The sequence below is a fragment of the Tetrao urogallus genome (assembly GCF_951394365.1).
Source record: "Tetrao urogallus genome assembly, chromosome: Z".
Taxonomy (NCBI): Eukaryota; Metazoa; Chordata; class Aves; order Galliformes; family Phasianidae; genus Tetrao; species Tetrao urogallus.
Window position 1 is genome coordinate 50,958,131 of NC_136816.1, and position 19,549 is coordinate 50,977,679.

Genomic DNA, 19,549 nt, shown 5'->3' on the forward strand with positions numbered 1-19,549 from the left:
TCTTCATGACCATAACAGCATTTCCAGATCAGGAACTCTAGCCAGGAGCATCCTGCTTCTGTGTGTTCTGTGATTTACACCACCTGACAGAAGCAGTACTTTAACTGTTTCCCCCCCTTTAAGACTACTTTGTTAGTTTATCAGTTTGCCCTAGAGTGGACTCTGCACTGTAACTGACTATGGTTCTTGTTTATTTCTGCAATGGTAAATGATTCAAAACTAAAATCAGGTCACAAGCTAGTAAGCAATTTGCTTGGGGAGAGGGCATTTTGTCAAAATGTTACGTTACCTTTTAATGCATTTTAATAACATAAATAAACTCAGCTGCCTCAAGAGCACTACTACACTGCGTTGTAAATACATGACCTGTTGGCTGAGTGATACAATTATTGCAAATAAAATTACATTTTAAACACTATACAGTTGATAAGTTCATAGCAACGCATGAAGGGAACTTTTAAGAAGTAAACATACTTCTTAAAAAGCTGTAGAATAGGCTGCTTCATAAGATGCATAAGTTAAGTAAATACAGCTTTTTTTTTTTTTTTAAGTACAGGAATTCTTTTTCAATGAATATACTTACAGCATTTAAAGCTCTTCGGTAGCAGACAGATTGCAAGATAATAGATTGCAAAATAACACCAAATGTAACTACACTGTTTTGTTCTAGTGAATTAAACCACTTTAAAAGATGCCTCCTGCATAGCAGAAAGGAATCAAATACTTAAAAATAAGTCACAAAATAAGTTTAATTACCTTTTCAAAACATTTCAAAAGCAGTCAACACAATACAAAGAAAGGAAAAGTCAAGACAATACAAAGAAAGGAAAATTCAGAACACACTAACTAGCTCTAAGTACAGTACTCTAGAACAGCATCACATCTTCCATAGGATTTATAAACACTAGTTTAAAAAACATCTAACACCACATTCATGAAAATAAATATAGAAGTATATCCCCTTGGTAATATCTTTTAATGGTCGAGGAAAGGATGAAACTTAGGCCTATTTATTGCTCTTTTCATCCTAGTAGTGTTGGTAAGTTCTAAATGATCGATTTGATTACTGACACCCACAAGTGAAATGGAAAAGAAGTACAAACAAACAAAGTATGAGTTACTAAATTAAAACCAAATTGGAATAAATACATATCTTTATGTAAAGGGCTATGGAACATGAGAACGGCAAACAAGAATTCTGCATGAAATGAAGAAACCAAAAGAAACTGTGAGAAACAAAGCAAGCTCTATTGAAAATTAAGCAGCAGTACAAGGGAAACATTTTAACAAGCAATGCATTCAAACACAAAACCATTGACTATTTAAGTGCAAGGTTGAAATCACAAATAAAGATTCTTTAAACTCCATTCCCAGGCTAAATAAAGCTCAAACATAATACTGCTCGATTTGACCATACACACATGGTTTTACAACATACTATAACAGTATCTGGTACAAACAAATGAACTTGATGAACTTTAATCATTGGCTGCTGGTGTGGTAAGATCTTAAATTCTTTAGCAATTCAATGGTCTAAGCCAGACAATAAACCGACCAAAGAAGAACTGTCCAGGCATAAAACAGTTTTTCCCAAGATAAAACATTTCAGTCGATACAGTTGTCAGACAAGTTTCCCTGCTTCAATGCAATGGAAGGCATAGATTATTAAACTACTGTTCCAACTGGACAACCATCACAACAATACAAACTATTATTTAAATCAGTAGTTTGATTTGGCTACTCAATATTTATTGCAAGATGACTGATGCCCAAGAAATTATTAGACAAACAAACTCCATTCCAGCTCGATGTACTGCTGTGATCACAGTTAAGAACTATTTCTAGGTTTCAAGACCATACTGCTTATTAGAACTGCTAATTGCACCACCACTGCCCACAATAGGTAGATAACAATCTGGCCATTGGCTACTATCTCAGGTACCCCAAACAAACAGAGCTAGCTACTCAAGAGTATACCTAAAGATGTGAATTTTAGCTCAGTATTTCAAAACTTTCTGGAGTTTGATCAGATACCTGACTGTTTTCAGCAGAAACCAAGACTGACCTCATTTAATAATCCTGTTATAGTTTTTCCTGCATTCAATACATAAATGTCCTAAGAATAAGATACTAATTGAAACTAGTTCCAACTTAGCCATGAAAAGAAATATCAGAAGTCAAATAACCTTCCCACAAAGGGTTTTCCAACCTCACAGGAAAAACCAAGTAACAAACGTATGCATAAAAAAAAAACATCTAGAGGAAATAAGTGGCTCTCACCTGTTTGTGAACAACAGAATTCTTGAATGTGAAGATATTTGTACCAATTGAAGTATTTAACAGATTAGTATGTAGTACAGTTTGCTCTAACAAACACAAAATGAATGACTAAAAACTGCATATAATCAGCATTTTTTAAACTATCAGGTTCCATCCTTAGCAGTGTAACAGATGTGTGCTTTGTGTGTGTGTGGTTTTCTTTTTTTTCTTTTTCTTTTTCTTTTTTTTTTTTTTTTACAGTAACTTAGCATTATAAGACAAATCATACTATTGGTAACAAGTTTTGTTCCATGTGCAGTATAGAAAATGTTTTATTAGTTTTAGGAATTCTTAAGGTTCACTTGAATGTGTTTACAAACAACCATAAAAGATCTTGAACATTTGTCAGTTGCAAGGTTCATAAGTAGTAACTGCACACTGACAGGGAATTACAACTATGCTCAACATCCAAACTCAGTTATCTCATCCACTCTGAAGTCTAAAGTTTGAATCAAAAATTTATGTAATACATGCATCTAATAAAAACAAAAGCAACACCTCCTACATAAGCTTTTTTTTTTTTTTTAACAGATTAAAAGTAGGATTGTATTTCAACAGGTGAAATAAATAGTAAGAATACATCTTAGCTAAAATGCTTTATAAATACGCTTAAACTATAGGCATAGTCTTACTTTAGCTTCATGGAGGGATAAAAATTAAGACAGCATTGCAACTATTCAAGTGAACCCTAACAGCAATCTTCAGAAGCCCAGCACTTCCAAGACACAGTAGGAGATTAGTTTATTAATCTAAGATTAACTAGCAAGGCTGCTCTTTCTTATTCCTGACTTTTCAGCTCTTTACAAGAGGAACTTCACTTACTGAAATAAACATATTGCCAATCAAGGAGTAACTCAATGTAAACCTGACAAACTGTATTAAATATATACTTTGCTAAGAGAATTTCTGAAAGTAAATATGCATAACAGCCTGTTTGTATTTCTGCTTGTATATAGCAAGGTTTAGTTCTTGTTTTTAGTAAGATCTATGAACTGGGAATCAGTCCAGAAATTACACTCAATTTACAAAAAGGAAGTGGGAATCACAAATATTTGCAACAATTTCCTGATAACACCTAAAGGCACAGAAGTTTGGAAAAAGAAAAAAGCATTCACTGAAATATCCACTAATATTTTGACACTAATAAATGTCACAATCACCTGAAATTTCGGAGTTCACAGGAGTCACATACCTGGCAGTTACAACGTTTTAACAGCATCAGCTAATTATCTGGAAAACAAAGCACCACTTCCAATCAGACCAATACTAGATCAAAAACTGTCTTGTCCCATAACATAACAAGTAAGCAAGTATCCATTCAGCACATGCAAGTAGTTAGAAAGGCTGTTCAAACAACTCTGTAAGCATACTGGAGTGAGGATTCCAGTATTCTGGAGAAACTCACGCTTAACAAGACATCCACTTTGGAAGCCCCAGATATAGTTTACAGTGTATGCAACTCTAAACTTCATTTTAGGTGTGCGCTATGGTAGATGCTGTGCTGATTTTGTTACTGGTAACTCAGCTGTTTCAAGTGATTAGCAAATCAAATTTGCCAGTTTGGGAGTCAGAAGCAGAGCCATTCTCTCCAGTTTCACTCTAATAAAAGATAGATGCTATGTTATATTGTTTTGATATACAGAGTTACAACTTCTTGTATATGTCGAGACCTAGAATTACAATCTGACATTCTTTTAATCTCATCCAAAAAAGCCTGTGAGGAGTTAACAAGAAGAGAGGAGGGATGTTTCTTGTTCTCTACTGTGGAGAGATGCAGAACACTCAAATATTTTAAATTCTTTTAAAATAATTTGTGATGAATGGCCTCATGAAATTCTATGAAAATTTTAGTAACTTTAATAAAGCCAGAATTTCATACTTCATTTTTCCTTCCCAGACTGACACCTGAAATATGCAAACTGTTCCTTCACCAGCACAACTTTATTCAGCACGTATGGTTTATAAAAGAAGAAGACTGGCTGTTTATTTCATTCTCGGAAGATCAATGTCTACTGGTTAAAAATTTAAGAAACCTTGAGCAAAGGTGATGAATCTCAAAAGGAAGCCCAACCCAGTATTTATTGTGAACGTCTGTGTCCTATACGTTTTCGTTACACCCTAGCGTTTTACACAAAATAACAAGTTTTTTTTTGTACAAACAGATGAATTAACTATTTTAAGCCGGCTTTCCTTTTTTCTTGGGTGGACCTTTGTAACCTTTGGCCTTCCTTCGCAAATTTCTCCGATCCACAATGGGCACCTCGATTTCTGCCTCCTCAGAGCTGCTGTCAGCTGCCCGCTCTGCTGTCTGCGTGTACTGCTCCGTCTGCGTGTACTGCTCTGTCTGCTCAGCAGACTCCTCCAAGTGCTCTTCTGTCTGGTTCTTCTGTCCTTCCTGTCCAGAAGGCTGCTGAAAAGAAACACCCTCCAGTTCAACCACTATCAAAGAGCTCTGACCCAAAGCAACAGAAGCCTCCTGTGAGTTATGCTCTGCTTCCTCATTTTGATCTTCCGCTGAGGAAGCTGGTTTGCGTGACACATTTTCAGAAACAGCCTCTTCAACTGCTTCACTTTTGACAGAGTTTGGTAGCCCATTGTTTGAGATTTCTTCCTTTGGTGTTAAAGCAACTACATTTTCAGTGGATGATTTTTTTTCTTCAGATTCTTGCTTGTCTTCTTCAATACCCTTCTTCTCCACCAATGCACTTTCTTCAGTCAGTCCTTCTGAATCATTTGCATTTATAACCTGAGGGTGTGCCAAAACAAAGGGATTATTAATTTAAGATAGAAGAGGATGAACAACTTTTTATCTTAGTTAGCAACTACAGATTTGGCATTCAACAGATCCCATTAGTGCATATACAGTCAACTAACCAACCCTCTCCTCCTCATTGCACAAAACTATTTTGTGAATTGAATTTGAAATTCAGTGTTCCCCACTATGTTTTCATACTCAAAGTATTAAAAAAAAAAAAAAGATTAGACATATTCTGAAATTATACCCAGGGAAAGATACCAGTGTTTCAAAACCACCGATGGTAAAATCTGCGTTATTGAAGAGTATTTTACCAGTAATTAATTGCTTGTACACTCAATCAGCGAAGATGTACTAGATAAAATACAGATGTTGCTTTCAGACATATCCAACAAACAATTCACACAGAAACAGCTGTTTCAGTACTGCCAAGGGACACTGGAGAAAATTATCTTTTTTCGCTTTCTTTTATCTTTCCGTTATTGCAAATATATGCCCCACTTCTGCATATCAAAGCAGAAATGGTACTATATTTTGTCAATGGATTTGCATCATCTGGCCTAATAACTGCATCTCCCAAGAATTTCACACAGCAGTGGGGGCCTCCTCCTAATTGTTACATAACAAAAAAGAGGAAACAGCAAGGTATGTATATTCCAAAGGAAAAACAACATTTTGTTTCAATTCTCTCACCTTCTCTGACACAGCCTCTTTTGCTGGAGACTCAAGGATTAACGGAACAAGCAGTGTTAATGGTTCTTCTTGACTCTCAGTCTGCAACTTTGATTCAACACCTAGGACTTCATTTGCAGTTTCCTCTTCAGCCGTAACTAAGGTCTTAGTAGTTTCTTCTGCTACCTCCCCATTAAGAGATTCAGATGGAGTTCCCTAAAAATTACATTTTTAAGTCAAGATTATGCCAAGCTTTATCCCTGACACTAGCAGTGTATGTGTTCTAAATTTGTTTTTTTTATAAGAAAAGCAGCTACCTTCAGCTAAGCTTGAAACATATAGCAAGTCCAGCACATACCAGCTATGCAATTACTAATCCAGCGTATTAGCTTGGTGTTGTTAACTGTCCTAGGTTTCTGACTATGGCTTATGTGATTAACAGCCAAACCAAGTAGCATGCATGCTACAATCATTCCTTGAAATGTCAGATGATGAACCCAGCACAGTTTATTTTTCACTTTCTCACAAATCAGTAAGAATATAAAATCCTGGAGGTATCATCAGGCACTAAGGATACTCCAAGATCTAAATTTAAGCTTGTATACAGTAACAAGACTTTGTTTAAATCCAACTTCTATCTATAAAGCCAACCGCTTTACAGTGAGAAGAAAGAGGCAACAGTTGTCAGTGAAGCACATCACCTATTGATTTCTTCTGTTAAACTTTTTCCCTTTTTTCCAGTACCAGAGGTACTGGATCAGACCTCAACCTTACTCCAGTTCTCTGAAATATTTAAGAAGCTCAAATCAATCAAGAACGCTATGTCAATAAAAAAGCTAAAAATTTATTTTGCCTATGAACTCTACTTCAAAAAAGTCATGAAATGCAGTGATTTGGAAGGGACCCATAAGGATCATCAACTCCAGCACCTGGCTCCACATAGGAACATCCAAAAGCCAAATCTTACCTTCGAGATCAAACATCTCCTGAATTCCAACAGGCTTGGTGTTATGACCACTGTTCCAGGGAGCCTGTTCCAGTACTCAGCCACACTCTGGTGAAGAACTTTTACCTAATCCCCAACCTGACCTCCCATGAGGCATCTCCATCAATTCCCTCGGGCCCTGCCACTGTCACCAGAGAGCAGAACTCAGCGCTGCCCTTCAGCTCCCTTCATGAGGGGCTGAAGCTGCCATGAGGCCTCCACTCAGACTGCTCTTCTCTGGACTGAACAAACCAAGGGATATCAGCTGCTCCTCATACATCTTGTCCTCTCAACCTTTCACTATTTTCACAGCTCTGACTTAGATGCCCTCTAATAGTTTTACATTTTTTTATGTTCTGCCCAAAAACTGCACACTGTGCTTGAGGTGAGGCCACATCAGCAGAGTGAGAGACAACCCTTTCCCTCAAACAGCTAGTGATGCCATGCCTGATGCATGTAAGTTTAAAAGAATTTTCCACTGTCAGTAATTCTGTACAAGCTTTAGCTTCTCAGATATGCTACTCAACAAAGCATCAGTGCAAAAACTGAACAATCCCATAGATCAAGGCAGCAAGGGACATATTTAATGGAAACTGTAGCCATGTTCTGAACACAGTCATCTACCATGATTATTGGAAACTATCTTACCTCCTTCTCACTCAGCTTCTCAGATGGTGATGTATGTAGCTCAGTTTCTAATACACTCTGGTCCTCTTCAGAAGTGATCATTTCCTCAGCACTTTCAACATCAACCTCAGGTTCTTCCTCAATAACTTCAAAGCATTTAGATGTGTGAGTGGGAAGTTCTGGCCTGTAGCAGACATTTATATATACGCCCCAGTCAGGTTTTATTTTACAGTAATAAGCCAGCACAACAAGAGGTCAGAGATGGAGATGTCTCCCAGACTGCACAGCATTGCAGATACACATCCAGTTATATTACAGCAATAATCCGTGCTGTATGAGTACAGATATTTTTACTCTAATGATGACCAATCTATGATAGAACAAAGTCCACTTGTAAATACAACTTAATGCCTTACTATTTTATTACTGTTATTTCCAGTATCAGAAATGGATGTTTTGGTGCTATTATTCTTCACATGATGTTTCAATTTATTTCCTCACAACAGGCTTTATTTGCATTAATTTTAAAACCAAGCAAGCAAAGTAGAAATAAAGCAGAAGAAATTCTAGTTACCACAATGGGAGAAACTACTATAATTGATGACTGCCCAAGCAAAAGAATAAAAAGTAATAAAAAACCATCTCCTTTACCTGCCTGCTGATGCGTGAGGAACATTTTCCTCATCTCCTTGGGATATTTCAGGTCCAGATTCGTGGCTATTTTTTCCTGTCTTGGGACGTTTTAAATGACTGCTTCGTGTCCGAATGGAAACGTGTGCTACGCTTGGGTCTTCAGACAAATAAACAAGCGCAGGCGAACAAGTGCAGATTAAGTTATGTACCTTGATAATTCATTACAGCTGCTGAGTGCAAGTAAAACAGCATTTCACCGTGGTACTTATTTTCTGAATATACATGCATAGCTTTTTAGTAAGACCAATAACAAATAATTTTATCCAAAGACCTCCAAATGTGCTTGAGTTGGGCCACAGCACCATAGAAGAAGGCATGTTTCTACATGCTTCTTAGATGAACACACTAAGCTAGAGAGAGCTTAAAAGAACTAAAAGAGCTTGCTGACCTACTAATCCATTATAATTACAATACTGATAATTATTATTCTTACCTTCAGATATGCTTTCATGGTCATCCAGTGATTCTTGGTCTTTTTGAGAGTCAGCCTGATAAAAAAGCAAACCCAATGTCACACAGATATTCAGAACTCTCTGAAATACCTTCAATTCCCTACATATGGTTGCATCTTCATAAATAATTTTACAGAAGTCATAGTGGGGAAGAGTGACTATACCTGCTCCTAATTTAGTATGTATTATATACCTACATACACACAGCACTAAAAGCTTTTGCTCTAGAGTACTCTAACACTTGAAAGCAAAAAATGTGCTTTAAAGTAGATTGAAGACAAAATTTTCAAGAAATTTGCATTGTTATAGCAAGTCTATTTTGACTAATAGAAAAGTGGATTGCAGCTGACAAGAATTTTTGTACATGAATATTCATTTTCTTTCCATAGTAAACTGTAAGAGCTCTTCACATTAAAGCATAGTCTGAATTGAAGGCAATTCTTTTCTACTCTGAATCTGTTTTAGAAACAAGTCTGTACAAAAATAGTAATTTAAGTAAACAAGATGTAGTGGTTAAAAGGATTGTATTACTTCTTGAAGGTCCTAATAATTTTAATTCAATAGTGAAAGTTTCTTTTATTTTTAAGTCAACATTAATCTAGGTCTGAAAGAGTCTGGCAAAAAGACATGAGACAGCTGGCAAAATATTTCCAGCTGCAAATACTGCCCTAAAGAGACTTCGCAAATACATTCAATTCCTCTACTAACTAACTGATCTTGGTTAAGAAGAAATTCGATATATTATTTGCTTAAAGAAAAATGGCAGAAATGATCAGATAATGAAACTGACATCTTCCATTACTGGCTTGTTATTTGTCCATTCTTAAGTGTTTCAACTGTAATTCCCCTGTTTCTGTTATATGGCAAAGGAAATAACAGGTGTTTGTATATGTCTGGCCTAGAACAGATAGAGCAGCTTAGGAAAAAGCTGAGAAAACAAGAGTCTCATGCAGAGCCAGCTCTGAAGACTTGGGCCTTGCAAAGCCCAAGGATATTAACTGGAAGAGAGAGAGAACTGGCACAGCTGCTGAGTAAAGGCAGGTCATCTCTCATGGAGAAAGTAAATAAAAGTACTTCACTTCTGAAATAACATCCTTAAGTGCACACTTTGATAGAGGAAGGGTCAAGTATCCCAGATGGCCTCACCAGAAAGCCATCCAAATGTAGCATGGTGTCCACTACCAGTGATTTCAATTAAGAATGGAAAATTGTTTCCAAAGTGACTAGACAAGAACTGTGATGGTCTCACTGGGATGAAGTTAAATTGCTTCTTCCAAAGCAGCAATGGATGTTTCTTGTTTTCTAGCTGATTTTTTCTAAAATCATCTCTACTAAAAGCGTGAATACTTTTTTATTCTGGCCCCAACACAAGACCTGATAGACCTGATATAAATAACTGTCATGGTTTTATGATTTTTGGTCATCAGTATTCCACACCATAACATCATGTAATGCACTGGGGGTGGGGTTTGATATCTGCCGAATGTTCGTCCGACGGAGAAGAACTACATTTCCCCAGGAGGCTTTGCGGTCAGCAAGGGGATATAACTCCATGCAAGGACACCTGATCCTTCTTCTTCACCTGCGCTTCGCTGTCTGCGCTTCGCTATCTGCGCTTCGCTGCCTGCGCTTCACCGCCTGCGCTTCGTCATCTGCACTTTGCCGTCTGTACTTCAGTCACTCAACTGGACTGCACTTCTCACTTCTCATTGTGGTGAGGTCTATACAATTCAAACAGACTCTCTCTCTCTCTCTCATTGTATTTTACTAATACTATATTTAGTAAAATCATTTGTTCCACCTCAGATTAGTGCTGTTGTTTTCAAGTATTTTGGGGTCCCCTGCTTCTCCTTTCCCAGAGGCGCGGATCCGCAGATCCCTCCGCCCTGCTGGTCACAGAACTGGGCCGGACCAGCCCATAAACCGTTGACATTTTTGGTGGAGAATGCGGGCATCAGTTGCTTTCTAGCTGTTTAGACTCTCTGCTCCCGGAGAGTTCCATTGGGAAAGCTTATCTGTTTCACCGCTACTCTCTGAAAACGTGACCTTGAGAACTCCAGGTGGACTGCCAGTATCGTAGGATATTTGTAAACTCTGAGCTTTACTATCTTGCCTCTGTAAAAAAAAAAAAAATGCTTTCTGTAGTGAAACTGACTCTTAAAGGGCTGCACGCTGCTGCCTCTTCTTTCCTAATGCTCAAAACATACTGGGCATTAATTAAGCTTGCCACCTTGCTCTATGGAGCAATCGGCATATACAATCAATTGAAAACATGGGTGGAAATATGGACCTGGCACGTTCGTACAATGTGGCTTACAATTCCGGAGACAGCTGTCAATTTTACAGGACTGGGATTTTTTAAGGTTTCCAGTCTCACCTTTCAGCCTGTAATGCAGTTTTTGAATGAACACCTAGTCGTATTACTAATCTCCCTGAATGTATTGCTCATCATTTCGCTCAGTATTAGTATTTATTATATTTTGAGGATGTCCTCCCCAAAACCAGAGAATACTGAGTGGCAGGGAGTGTGGAGAGGTCTGGGAAAGACTTTAGACAGATGGAAATCTTCAGTCTCATGGAACTTTACTCCAGAACACCTGAAAGACCCCGAGAGTCTAAACAGCTATTTAAGGCAGGAATGTTGCGGCTTGGGCAGTTCTGAGGAGGCACATATGATTTGGGGCCTGGCTAATGCTTATCGGGCCTTATTCAATACTATCCTGGAGAGAGAGAGAGTGGACTTAACTATGGATGCCATTGTACAAATCATTCATGATTGTGATACATGCGCCACAATTAAACAAGCTAAGAGGATGAAACCTCTCTGGGAGGAAGGGCGATGGCAAAAGTACAAATATGGGGAGGCATGGCAGGTTGATTATATCACTTTGCCACGATCTCGCAATGGTAAGCATTATGTGCTCACCATAGTGGAGGCAACAACCGGGTGGCTCGAAACATATGCAGTACCCCATGCTACCGCCCGAAACACCATATTAGGTCTGGAGAGGCAAATCCTGTGGCGACATGGCACCCCAGAAAGAATTGAGTCAGATAATGGGACTCATTTTAAAAATTCACTTGTGGATACTTGGGCCAGAGAACATGGCATCGAGTGGATTTATCATATCCCCTATCATGCACCAGCCTCTGGTAAGATCGAACGCTACAACGGGTTGTTAAAAACCATGTTGAAAGCAATGGGTGGCGGAACATTTAAACACTGGGAGAAGCATTTGGCAGAAGCCACCTGGCTGGTTAACACCAGAGGATCAATCAGTCGAGATGGTCCTACCCAATCCAGTTCCCTACATATTGTAGAGGGAGATAAGGTCCCTGTAGTACATGTAAAGAACATGTTAGGAAAAGCAGTTTGGGTTTTTCCTGCTTCTGGGAAGGGCAAACCTCTTCGCGGAACTGTCTTTGCCCAGGGACCTGGGTCCACCTGGTGGGTGATGCAGAAAAACGGGGATGTTCAGTGTGTACCACAAGGGAATTTGATGTTGGGGGAGTGCAGTCTGTAATCCCATGTGTTAAGCATGATGTAGTGATGTAGAATAAGGGGTGGAATGTCATGGTTTTATGATTTTTGGTCATCAGTATTCCACACCATAACATCATGTAATGCACTGGGGGTGGGGTTTGATATCTGCCGAATGTTCGTCCGACGGAGAAGAACTACATTTCCCCAGGAGGCTTTGCGGTCAGCAAGGGGATATAACTCCATGCAAGGACACCTGATCCTTCTTCTTCGCCTGCGCTTCGCTGTCTGCGCTTCGCTATCTGCGCTTCGCTGCCTGCGCTTCGCCATCTGCACTTTGCCGTCTGTACTTCAGTCACTCAACTGGACTGCACTTCTCACCCCAGCATTGTGGTGAGGTCTATACAATTCAAACAGACTCTCTCTCTCTCTCTCATTGTATTTTACTAATACTATATTTAGTAAAATCATTTGTTCCACCTCAGATTAGTGCTGTTGTTTTCAAGTATTTTGGGGTCCCCTGCTTCCCCTTTCCCAGAGGCGCGGATCCGCAGATCCCTCCGCCCTGCTGGTCACGGAACTGGGCCGGACCAGCCCATAAACCGTTGACAATAACAAATTTTTTCTTGGTTAGTCAGTTTACAACAGGAATCTATAGAATGCTAGGAGTCTTTCTTCACTGCATGAAGAGAATAGCTGACAAAATTTAACAGGACAATTATTATACTTGAGTTCTATTTCGTAGTCTTATTTTAACCATGGTAATAATGGTAGTCAACAAAAGACAGTATCCCATAGTTTATCTTTAAGAGATCAGACCAGCAAAAAAAAAAAAAAGAAAAAAAAAAGCCTACTGATGCAGCAGTAACACAGGTTGCAAGCACAGTCAGCACACACTGTTTATATTAAACCCCCTCTCTTTGTGTTCTTTTCCTTCACTCATCCGTACCACCCCAATATCTCAATTTCTTTTCTGCAAGTTAGAAGAGGATTTTGTGTTTGAGCACATGACAATCTGAGGTGCGCCCAAATTACAAATATCAAAGTAAGAATTGCTCTTAACTGCTGTAGGTAACACAGCATTGGCAATAACCTGTATCCAGTTTCCTGCTTCCTTTTTAACCTAATTTTCAGGACAACTCAAAAAAAAAAAAACAAAAAAAAACCAACAACCAGCAACAAGTAGCCCCATGCAGATTCCGCAGTTTGAAACAGTTTCAAGCAAGCTTTAAATACCTAAGAACTTATAGACTAACGATAAATCATTCTAGCATTAAAACATAAGAAACACTATGAAATAATGCAAAAACATAACTTTGCAGAATAATGTTTTTCTTCAGGTTTAAGGAAAGGTGAGTTTTTCTGCTTTTTTGTTTAGTGATCCGACAGCTTTCAAAGCACTGCAGAGCTTTGTTTCCAGTTTTTGAAGAACAGTCCGTTTGTGCAGAGAGCTTGTACTTTCCGTGTAGAGCTGTACACAGTGCAGCTGAGAAGTGCCAATCAGAGGGGTGCCAGTAACTCTATCAAGCTGGGAGGAGTTGGGAGCACTTTGGAATCTGTTACTTTAGTGTTCTTCAAAAAGAGCCATGAATGTCTTAAGAACTACTAATATCCCTTTGCTGTTCCCTCCAAGGATATCCATATAGATATACAACCAAAATATAAGGTTCTGGATCTTTTTGGTGAAATAATCATTAGTGATCATCAGTGATGATGCTCAAGAGTGTTACAGCCTGAAAACCAGCATACATATCAAAGACAACTATGAGTTATTGCTTCTGACCATACAGAGATTAAGAATGTCACTACTTTGCAGGAAGTCGCAGTCCTCCTATACAGATAATTTGCAGCCCAGAATTGCAAATGAACACTATCAACTGTATTGAACTGTGATGTGAATGTGAACTTTATAAACAATTTTCCTCTTTCTCTCCACTCCTGTTGTGATTCCTTTGTTCAACAGTCTTTCTAGACAGTTTAATCTTCAGAATCAATTGAAACACTCTCCTCTTCTATACCACTAGAAAGTGACAACCCCAACTATCATGCAAATAGTTGTAACACAGACCTCCCTACACTCATCAGCAGAAAAAAGTGAGGACCTCCTTCTCCCCACAACCAAGGGGGCATTTTTCATCCCAAGTTAGTTTGTTACATTAGTGGAAGACAACTTTCATGCAAAAAGTAACTAAAGCACTTGTCTTTTATAATGGAGATGTAAGCCAATTAAATTCTGAAATAGACAACAGCACGGAGCTGTTGGAGTGGGTCCAGAGAGCCATGAAGAACAGAGGGCTGGAACACAGGCATGGAAAGTTTATGTTGCCTGCAAAACCAAAGACTGCTCTTCAAGAACTTGAAACAAGTATCAAACATGCATAGCATTCAGTTGGATTACATGCATTAATCTGCTAAAATCCTTCATTAAGTTCAGAAATTTGTTCTTTTGTAGAGGTTAAAAACATTTTCTGACCATGAAGAACTGATAATTAGAGGTAGTATGTGATATGATTATGGAAGTCTCTTACAATTCAAGCTTTATTAGTAAAGTGGAAACTGTATGTGTACCTACACTTAGCTGCGTTACTGGCTCAGTCTTCAGTTCATTCGCTGCAGATTGCCAAAAATGATCCACTGACTGGAAACTCACACTTGCTTTCTGAGAGCCCTCTGTTAATAAAAACATTTAGTGACAATGGGGAAAAAAGGACAGTTATAGTATCTTCATATATCAATTAACCACTTCTAATATGATACCAGAACAGCAAAGAAGTCTTTCTACTAGTCTCCATAGGCAACATTCACAGATGTCACTGTCAAACCAATACAACTTTCATAAACCATAAGGGAACAACAACAACAAAAAAATCATCCATACTTATGAGTTCTTCCCTTCGCAATACAGTGGCAATGGATTTTCTCTGGAACCAAAATCCAGCTCCTTCCACTTCGCACAAAAGGTCATTATCCCCAGGGTACTTCTCAAAATAGTGCTTACAAGCTGAGAAGAGAAAAAAAAAACAAACAAAACACTATTAGAAACAGTATATACTCATTCTTACCTCCAGTTTTGAGGTTTATCTGAAATAAGTTAATTTGCAGTCTTCCATCAGACGCAAATCATCACAGAAAGAACTGCTTGACAAAACAGCATAGTCTAAACAAACATAATTTCCTTGTTTTCTGTTACTATCATCATCTGAGAATAAAATTTGAAGGGCTTTTTCCCCCCTTCTTCTCAAAGCACCCTCTTCAGAGTTTTATAATTTAATTTCTCACTGTCCCTGCTAATGACAAGTTTCTCTGGGCAGCTTGCTCCAGTGCCTCATTACCCTCTGAGTAAAAAATTTCTTCCTTATATCTAACTTGTGTCTACTCCCTTTCAGTAGAAAGTAAACACTACCCTGCCTGTACAGGTCCTTGTAAAAAGTCTCTACCCATCTGTTTCATAAGCCTCTCTTAAATTCTGAAAGGCTGCAAAAAGGTCTCCTCTGTGCCCTCCCCTTCTCCAGGCTGAACAAGCCTCCCTCAGCCTTTTTTTGCAGGCCCTTATCTGAATCCACTGTAACAAGTATAATGCCCTTCTGATGCTAGGCATGCCTCTTTTAATGCACATCTCTGCCTCCTGTTGGCTTCCTGAACTACAAGTGTACCCACCAAGCTCATGTGTTGTGCTACTACACATTCACCAGCACTCTCAAATCCTTCTTCACAGAACTACTCTCAATCCATTCACCACCTACCCTTTTTTCATCTTTGGGATTGTCCAGACACAGATGGAGCCATGCTGAACTTCATGAAGCCCACACATACCATCTCAGGAGTGTCAAGGTCCCTCTGGACAGCATCTATTTCCTCTAGCCTATCAACTGCACCACTCAGCTTGGCATCAACCAAAATCTTGCAGAGGGTGCACTCAATCCCACTGTTTATGTCATTATGGATATTAAACAGTACTGGTCCCAGCACTAACCCCAGAGAGGCATCTTGGTCTCCACATGGAAACTGAGTTGTGGAATGCAATTACTTGAATACAGCCATAAAGCCAACTCCTTAACCAATGAATAATCCAACCAAATCTCTCTCTCCAATTTAGAGACAAGGACCTTGCAGGGGACCATGTGAAATGCCTTTACAAAAGTTAAGAAAAGTGGTATCAGCTGTTCTTCTCTTACCCACCAACACAGTCACTCCGTGACTGCTCCGACAGGGAAACGGATTAGCCGTTAAATTATATTCAGTAAAATTTGTTGGCCAAACCTAACAGGAGAAAAAAAAAATTCTCCAGCCAGATCCAACAGCAAAAAGCAGTAGTTAGAGAAGCAGAAAGTTTCCAGAGGCTAAGTAGGAAGGCCAGATGAAAATGTTAACAGTAATAAGCAAAATAAGCCTGGCAGATATACAGAAAATAAGACAAGCCCTGAGAAAATGGACAAAGGAAAAACTTCCCTGAATAGTCCCAAGCAACACTGTTTCCTGAATGTGTTTCTTAGGGACATCAATGAAAAAGCCAGAAGTGGTTTCCTTGCACATTTTTTTTTCTTCATGCATTTAAGTTAAACAGCCTAGTATGCTCATCTGACAGGACAATCTGAGAAAGAATGAATTAAATGACCTTGTGAAACTTTCAAGCAAGTACGAAAAAGATGGTACAAAGAAGATACATATAAGGAGATCATACCCAGAACAAGTTAGCCCACTGTGGAAGGAATACAGCTGTAATCTGCATAGCTGTGGCATAAAGCCAACAGAAATCCAGTAATTTAACCTCACACAGAGGATTAAACTCTCATCAGAAAATACTCTGCAATATTTTACAAATCAGGATTTTCAGCCTTCAATGAAGAGCAGAACATTCCACACAAACTGAGCATGTGGCCATAAATACACAGCTTGAATGCAATCATGTGATGTGAAGAAAGCACAAAGAAGATCAGAATAATAAATCAAAGGACTTGCCTTTGTACATGAAAGATGACAGTGGATACCGCAGACCAAGAGTGGCTTCAGTAAAAGATTCCACAAAGTCTTCTAACATCATGAGCCCCAGGTCTTTCCCACGACACTTCTTTCTTACAAACATTGTGTCCAGCACTGGTAGCTGGTAACAGTGAGTATGGTACGGGCTTAAAGCAGCTCCTGAATTAATAGAAACAAAAAATATCCATAATTATTTCAGTAGATTTTTAGAGTATTTTTAGAGTATCTAGATAAGGACTTAAAGGCCTCATTTTGCCAGTCACTGCGAACCACATCAAAAGCAAGAAAAAAAACAAACAAGCAGAAAACAAAAATGAAAAACCACAACCCTTTCTTCTAATAAGGAAAGAGAGAGAAGCAGAGAAGCATATAGTTGCCTATAAGATAGACTTGAGACTAACAAACGTGCTTCATTTTAAAAATGAGGACAGATAGTTCTATCAGTCAGATGCCCTCTGGCAAACTTGTCAAGCTCCAATACTCTTTCCTAACCACCTGTATCTAAAGATCTCCACATGGGCTCCTTACTTGGAAAGTACAACATAGAATCAAATGTAGGTGAAATACTGGTAACACCTAGAATAATTAGCTTTCTTTGCTGACTTGGCTCAAACTAAGTGGCAGAGAATCATAAGAATCATAAAACAATACCACATGTACAACTATTCCCATTCTAGCCTCAAAGTACTGTTTTAACTTTCACCTTGATAAGGTGAAAATAAAAAGCACAGCAATGCAAATATCATTTTGTGACCATCACACAACAGCAATTTTGACATTAAGAAGATCCCAAGACATACACCAATTACACAATGCTTCATTTCTTTAATAAGACAAACAAAAAAAATATATCAGAGAAAGGTAACAGACAGTCAAAATAAATTAGCTGGTTGTTTTCCTGTGTTTCATGCTGTACCAGAAATGTCAGTATGTCAACTCAGACAGTTTAATACAGTATTTGCAAACTGCTAGAAATACAGTATGAATGTCAGATGGAGGAATTAATCTATTTAATCACCAAATGTTATTTCCGAAAAATTCAAAAACATAGTGAAGTCTAAATCAACTAGAAATAAATTCTATTTTTAGAAAAACAGGAAAAACTACATGGAAATCCATAATATAAATGACATAAACCTGTAGCTGAACTGTAGACTCTGAAGCAATACACATGTAGAAAGAAGAAAATACCTTTCTTACCATCAAGCATAGCTGAATCTCATGTCTGTGAGCAAAGCTTTTATGCTGCAATGCTATAAAACATTTAAGTGATTGTAGAATAGGAAGCCACTTTCAGATAAATGAATTTTCAGGTTTCTTTTTTCTTAACCCAGTATCACATTTCAAACAATCCTAGATGTATAGTCCAAAAGTAAGTACTCTACAAAGAACATAAATCTCTCAAATATACCTCTCAAATATACAAATATTCTATGGCTTTCAATGTATTTTGTAGAACATGAAAAAAAAAATTAAAAATTAACTAAGAGTGACTACCAAGAAATTTTAACTGCAATCTGGCTTTTCTTGACTTCAGGAGAACACCAACTCACTAGACCTGCAAGGCTCCTAATGCTATGTTTCCAAATAACCTCCTTATCTCCATTCCCCATTTTCCCCTAGATCCCACAGTTCATAAGTGTTTTACCTGCAGGTTTAACAGAATAGAACCCAACAGCCTCTCCTTTTCTCCACATGATCTTAGCATAGTCATCACTGCTGTGACAAAGGAATGGGGTCTCGTTTCTCTCCATTTCATTTTTGCGATAGATAATTCGATTCAGAACATACAGAACTACCCTCTCCCCCACAGAATTCACCTAAAGAAATACAGAATAACATTTCAGAAGAGTGATCAATTCAGGTGATACACAGCAGATTTTTTATTCTTCAAACTTGCCAGCTAACAAATCTGTAAATGGAGTGAAGACAAGCAGTAAGAGCTCCTAGGTTTGAGAGCTTGGATGTACTTCCATGCCATAGCAAGTTAAGTATAAAGCACTACCACAGATCAAGTATCTTGCACAAGAAGTCAATCCCAATCCATTGTCAATGTCAGTGTCAATCCCAATCCAGTGGATAAAAGCTGAGAGAAGTACCAGGGTGTGTGTGAGATGGGGAACATTTTAACTGAAAACTGTTGTTGCCACAGTAGCATTACGGCAGGCTCAGATTTCCCAGGCTAGCAGGTAACTGAAATCCTGAGGTGGTACGACAAAATACACTGGGTAGCAGGATTTAGCACACTCAATCACTGCTGACACAAGTGGTAGACAACCGGGTGCAATGCAGTGGAAAAACCAGTTGCAGCATTTTCTGTGGGACAAAACAAGAAATTCAATTCCGTTTTCTCGTCCCGCAGGGCTTCTCTCACAAAAGTGATTTAAATTTACTATTATCCTAACCACTGTAAAGGAAGAACGAACTGTGTTCCCTTCCCAATGCCTAAAGTTTCAGCTATCCCACCTCTAGAGATTCAGCTTTTCTTGTTGCACACCATCCTACACTTATGGAGAACACAGAAAACAGTGCAACATACCAAATTATCTAGAGTAAATCTAATACAAGATCCAAAAACTGCCCAA

The 19,549-nt window shown here is 38.5% G+C and overlaps 1 protein-coding gene across 1 annotated transcript in view; it reads right to left on the minus strand.

Moving 5' to 3' along the window:
- Positions 1–4,495: 4,495 nt before the first annotated feature.
- FAM169A (family with sequence similarity 169 member A) overlaps positions 4,496–19,549 on the minus strand; it is a gene marked incomplete at both ends in the record, with an annotated part of 35,203 nt that continues 20,149 nt past the window's right edge. Inside the window, 9 exons of the mRNA XM_079548842.1 lie at positions 4,496–5,065; positions 5,768–5,962; positions 7,380–7,542; positions 8,010–8,148; positions 8,485–8,539; positions 14,557–14,654; positions 14,863–14,985; positions 16,944–17,123; positions 18,613–18,784. Of these exons, the coding sequence (XP_079404968.1) occupies positions 4,496–5,065; positions 5,768–5,962; positions 7,380–7,542; positions 8,010–8,148; positions 8,485–8,539; positions 14,557–14,654; positions 14,863–14,985; positions 16,944–17,123; positions 18,613–18,784 (1,695 nt within the window). The remainder of the gene's footprint in view (positions 5,066–5,767; positions 5,963–7,379; positions 7,543–8,009; positions 8,149–8,484; positions 8,540–14,556; positions 14,655–14,862; positions 14,986–16,943; positions 17,124–18,612; positions 18,785–19,549) is intronic.